We start from the raw sequence: 5835 nt of genomic DNA, 5'->3' as shown, positions 1-5835 counted from the left end.
TGTTTTGATTTCAGTACAAACTTTAAATAAATTATGACATAGACTTTGAAAATTTATAGCAATCTGAATTTGAGAATAGATTAGCTACTTAATTTCCCATTCTTTGTCAATATTTCACACACAAACTTTGAATATTAGATTTCAGATTTTGAAAATTTTCAACATCACCCCTATAGTTATAAAAATGATTATATCGTTGGAGGAAATAATTTCCCATAATATGATTTGAATAGAAGAAAATAATTCTACCGAAATATATTTTCGATAAAAGAAAAGGAAATAAAAGGATATTAGAATTGATTCTAGCATGAAAGAAAATTACATGATTCTAGAAATAATTATGAGAAGACATATATTCCCTCCGTTCACTTTTACTTGACACATTTTGACTTTTCACGCCCCTTAATAAATAATAAATTAAGTACATAATTTACCATGATACCCATATTAATTGATGTATATTTGATTGAATTTGAGAAAATGATTTGAAATGAGTAATAAATACTCTGGGTATAACACAATTTTTTTTTTGTCTTCTCTTGATATGCGTAAAGTGACAAGTAAAAATAAAAATTTATTTTTAGTATACATGCCAAGTAAAAGTGAACGGAGTAGTAGTAAAGAAGCACACTTAACACGGTTGAACGACAGCAGTATAAAAGACAATTCCACACCAATGGATTCTTTTAGTTTATTTGTTCTTTTACTTTCAATTAATTTAAAGCAGAATAATGACTAATTGTTAGTCTTCATTCCCTATAAATAGAAGCAAAAATAAAATCAAAATCATCCACAAAGACACATATCCTCAAGAAGCTAGCTAGCTTTTGGTTTCTTAGATATATATTCCTTAAACATTTCATTGATCACTAGATCATGGCTTTTGGTGCGAGTCATTTGAGCCTTGCACTGAGCCTTGTGGCACTTGCACTTGCAGGTGTTGCTATTTATAGGAACACTTATGAAGCCATGAATATGGGACTTCAAAAGCTCTCTCCAAATTTTGATTTGTCGGAGTCATCAGTCAGCATTTTAACTCTAAATAATAATGTTGATCAGCAAAATTCACACAAGTTGAGTCAGCAATCTCCAGAATCATGTGTCTTCTCAGCTGTTCGCGGAGTTGTAGACAGTGCTATTGACACAGAAAGACGCATGGGAGCTTCTCTCATTCGTCTCCATTTCCACGACTGCTTTGTTGATGTAAATTCCTTCACTCCTTTATTTCAACTGCTCTCGGCGCCTTCTTTACTCTCTCTGCACTTTTTAATATATAAAAAAAAAGTGCCAATAAATACTTGATTAATCATTCGCTCGTTTTCATTATTCTCATCCTGACTTTCTGTACACTTACTTCGTTCATTTTATTACTTCATGTCACATTCGTTAACCCGCTTAAACCGACATTAAGGCTTATTTACATTTACTTATGTAACATGAGATCAGATAGTTGACTAATAACTACTCTTATCTTTTATTAACTAGGGTTGCGATGGAGGTATTCTTCTAGATGATATTGCTGGATCATTCCAAGGAGAACAAACCTCAATACCCAACAACAACTCAGTCAGAGGTTTTGAAGTCATAGCACAAGCTAAACAAAGTGTAAAAGATACTTGTCCCAACACATCTGTTTCTTGTGCAGACATCTTAGCCATTGCTGCTCGTGATTCTGTTGTTAAAGTAAGTCCATTGTTCTCTTTCCCTTACATCCCAAATGTTACTTTAACACATATTACCGCCACTCAAATATCAAGCACATAGTGTTGCTTGGAGCTTATCTTGAAATACAACAGCAGGTAATTGGTATTTGGTAATTTGAAAAATAAAGTAAATAACCTCTATAATCGGTACAGTGTAAAATTTTCTTACAACATCAATGTATATCATAAAGAGTTATCTATAGTTATATATAAATAAAGAGTTTAAGCTTGTAACTTAGACTCTGTTTTTTGATTGACAGCTAGGAGGACAAACCTATAACATTGCTCTGGGGAGAAGAGATGCCAGAACGGCCAACTTCACTGGTGCTTTAACTCAACTTCCAGCTCCATTCGACAACCTAACAGTTCAAATCACGAAATTCAGTGACAAAAACTTTACTGTCCGGGAAATGGTGGCGCTAGTCGGTGCACACACTGTGGGATTCACCAGGTGTGTCACTGTGTGCGTCAGCACCAACGTTAACCCGGCTGCACGTCTTTCCTGCAACTGCTCCGTCACTCAAAACAACACCAACTTGCAACAATTGGACAGCACTCCTACTGTGTTCGACAAAGTATACTACGAGGATTTAAACAGGAACCAGGGGATACTTTTCTCTGATCAAGTATTGACGGGGAATACCACAACTGCTACTATTGTAACAACCTATAGCAATGATAGTAACGTTTTCTTTGGAGATTTTGCAGCTGCCATGATCAAGATGGGAAACTTGCCTCCCTCACAGGGCGTTCAATTGGAAATTCGTGATGTTTGCAGCAGAGTCAATCCCAGTTCTCTAGCTTCTATGTGAAAGGAACACTTGAATTTGGAAAAAAGGAACTAAACTCGTTATTAGTTGCTTGCTTGGTGTTTTCTTCAAAATAAAAGAATCACTGTCTCCAGAATGTTGCTCTAGTATTTGTTTTGTAATTTGTAGTAGTGCTTGTTTTCACCCTTCTTGTGTAATCAGCTGGTGTCCTGCATTACTTTTTCCAAAATATATGGATTTTGTTTTTCAAATATGTTAGTGTTGGTAAATATTTTTGAGTAGAGTCGATCAAATAAGCTGAGTGTAGTCTAATTTTATACGACATTCCTAAGGTTCAAATGACAATATTGATCACTTCACGAAATTAGGTTCTAGGCAATGGAAGGGCCGCAGCCCGCAGTAGTAAAAATGAGAGGGCCACAATAGTAAAAATGAAAGGGCCAACACAATTTTCATCGTCATCATAAAAGCAAATAGTTCTCCTGATAAATTTCTTTTCATGTTACACCTTTTCCTTTTTGAATTTGTTCCAAATAAAATGTCATCTCTATATAATTAAAAATAATCTAACTATAAAATTTTTACTATACCCTTCATAACATACTTTTATGGATTCAAAAAAAATTCCTTTCTTTTTTATTAAAATTCATGCCCACTGCGATCTACCTAATAAAACGAAAATAAGGGCGTATCTAATTTTGGAGCATGATTACTTTCTTGTTCATGCTTCCTAAAACAACTTTCAAATATTTCTTTGGACAAAGATTACTTTTAGCCCACTGCCGAAATTATTTATATTTGGTAGTCGAAAAAGCATATAAAATTTATATATATATTGTGTATAATATACATGAATATATATATATATATATATAATAAAATATATTTTCCGGACTATTATTTTGAGAGCGACTATCAATGTCATTTTTTCTATTCATTGTCATGCTCAACTACAATACTAAACTTCAATCAAACATTTCAATGTCTTGCCCACAGGTTGGTCCACTGCCCACCTTGAGTTGGCTCGACTAGTCTTTATTAGTCCATTTTAAGTTGTGGCTTCTATAGCCCAGCTTAAGTTAGCCCCAACGAGACTGGATTGGGCTGTGCCAACTCATTTTTGCAGCTCTAGCTCTATATACTATATAGACTGGACTTCTAGGACACCGATGATATCAAGGATAATAATAAAATAGCGGTCTATCCAACCGCTTGAACTAAAAATAGCCGACAAACGTAAAATATTGTATATTCATGTATAATCCCTTTTAATTAATGGTGTATAATTCCGATTGTCGTAGGTTCGAATCCTACTTGGGGAGATTTGATTGATGAATTAAAGAATTCAGAATAAAGGGGCTCGCTTTGCCCGTTAAGAGTAGGTAACCCGTTCCCTGTCTTTGTTTCTATTGCATTCTATCTCATCGTATCACATTCTGTTCTGCGAGATTAGAAAATCACCATCAATACCTCGGTCTAGGTCCGAGATAATCCTTTGTTCCATAGCCCTGGGGCTATTTACAACTAGCCAATTAAGAAGTCTCAGATGTACTAGCACTGCATCAAAGATGCAGTCATCGATTCTCCCGAGAGGTCACAATTGCCGCGAGCAAAGATATTAATGACGAGGAAGGCTTTTTTGTTATGCTACTAATACTTGCTCTGCTATTCTGCCCAAGCCTGGCTGAGGAAGAGTTACGTTATCCAGATTGATTGGACGTAAAGCGTCTGTAGGTGGCTTTTTAAGTCCGCCGTCAAATCCCAGGGCTCAACCCTGGACACGCGGTAGGGGCAGAGGAAATTTTCGGTGGAACAATGAAATGCGTAGAGATCGAAAAGAACACCAACAACGAAACCACTTTGAAATAAATAAATCTTAATTCGACTTGTTATTTGTATAAAGATCCCAATTATCAAGGTGGTGATTGTTGAGGCTTCTGGTACCTTAACAGCTTATATTAGTGAATTAAAATAATTTACATGGATATCATCACCATAATCTTTAGTTGATGTGAAATCTACGTAGTCTGTTAATTATTATCCTGGTGATATTTCTCAATCACTATAAACGGTAATAGTGCTAAATGTTAAAACCGCATATTTCCTAGTGGATTTGGCTCTATTTTGACCATTCACACTCTGCTTCTTATCTTCCGTCCTTTTATGATTTGGACAGATATACCAAACCCACCTAAGCAACTAGTCAAAGACACCTTAGTAGGCAGAGACGAATAAATGAACAAAGAAAGTTTTGAATCAAAAGATCTTTCCAACTCAGAACCATTCATTAATCTGCCATAGATTCTAACAAAAACACTTACTATATGAATTTATTATTGTTCTTTTTTAGGTTGCATGTTCAAGGTTTGCTATGGCCACGTTTGGCTACTCATGTAAAGACAGAATATGATTAGATGATTCTACTTGCTTTTTTGTTAAGACTAATTTAACGAAGGGTTATGTTAAGAGAGAAGAAGTTGAAACTCCAATAAACTTAACCATAATGGTGCAGATATCCTTGTAAAGAGTTAAGTATTTCAAAAGTTCATCTTAAGCGTGGCTTTCATTGTAATTTCTTTTTACGTTTATCCATCTAATAAATCTAATGGGTTGATTAACTCAACTTGTTAGCTGTACTCAAAGTCTAATGGTGAAAGTATTGAAATTTCATCGTGCACGCATAAGAAAGAAAACGCATGGAATGTTCATTTAGCACGCAGGTTGTACATATTTAGTTTTAATTAATATTTTGTTACATAAGGGAGATGGGGTATCGAGGATCGAGGAAGAGATAGGAGGAAGAAAACAACGAATTTAATCCATATAAATTGTGAGATAAACTTTTACCGATTCCACTAAAATGATAAACTTTAGTATGAATGGTACTGATCTATCCTATTAAAAGTGGGAAAAAAGAAAATCTCGAGAATCTCTCAATTTGCAAGACTAGTTCTCAGTTGGTTTGTTGTACGCACCCTGTCTTTTTGGTTATCACAAATGGACTTCCCCACCATTGCTATCAAAGCAAGAGTTTATTACATTACCGACTTAAAATCTCTTATTTGACCCAAAATTTAAATTCGGGTTCAACCAATTAGATTTAAATTAAGTAGACTTAATCTTAATTAATATTAATATACAAAAGACAAGATTATCGATTGTGGCACATAATATGTATATTTGACCGAATGGCAATAAATGTGAGCAACACTAATAATATTCAATGATCCAAAAATGTGAAAGATAGCATTAAATAATAATAAATAGCAATGAGTGACATTTAAGAAATAAGAACATATGAGTCACCCGAAAAGGGATGGGAACTTTGATATTCTTTCTCACAATGATGAATGATTGATGAG

At 34.5% G+C, this 5835-nt stretch overlaps 1 protein-coding gene across 1 annotated transcript; it reads left to right on the top strand.

Moving 5' to 3' along the window:
* The first annotated feature begins 777 nt into the window (after nt 1-777).
* LOC104115669 (suberization-associated anionic peroxidase-like) lies at nt 778-2726 on the top strand. The gene is made up of 3 exons (XM_009626343.4): nt 778-1203; nt 1486-1683; nt 1964-2726. The coding sequence occupies exons 1-3, from the start codon at nt 877-879 to the stop codon at nt 2513-2515; spliced, it is 1077 nt and encodes a 358-aa protein (XP_009624638.1). The 5' UTR covers nt 778-876; the 3' UTR covers nt 2516-2726.
* The last annotated feature ends 3109 nt before the right edge of the window (nt 2727-5835 follow it).

This window comes from Nicotiana tomentosiformis, chromosome 2 (assembly GCF_000390325.3).
Source record: "Nicotiana tomentosiformis chromosome 2, ASM39032v3, whole genome shotgun sequence".
Classification (NCBI taxonomy): domain Eukaryota; kingdom Viridiplantae; phylum Streptophyta; class Magnoliopsida; order Solanales; family Solanaceae; genus Nicotiana; species Nicotiana tomentosiformis.
This window is presented reverse-complemented; position numbering and strand designations above follow the sequence as displayed.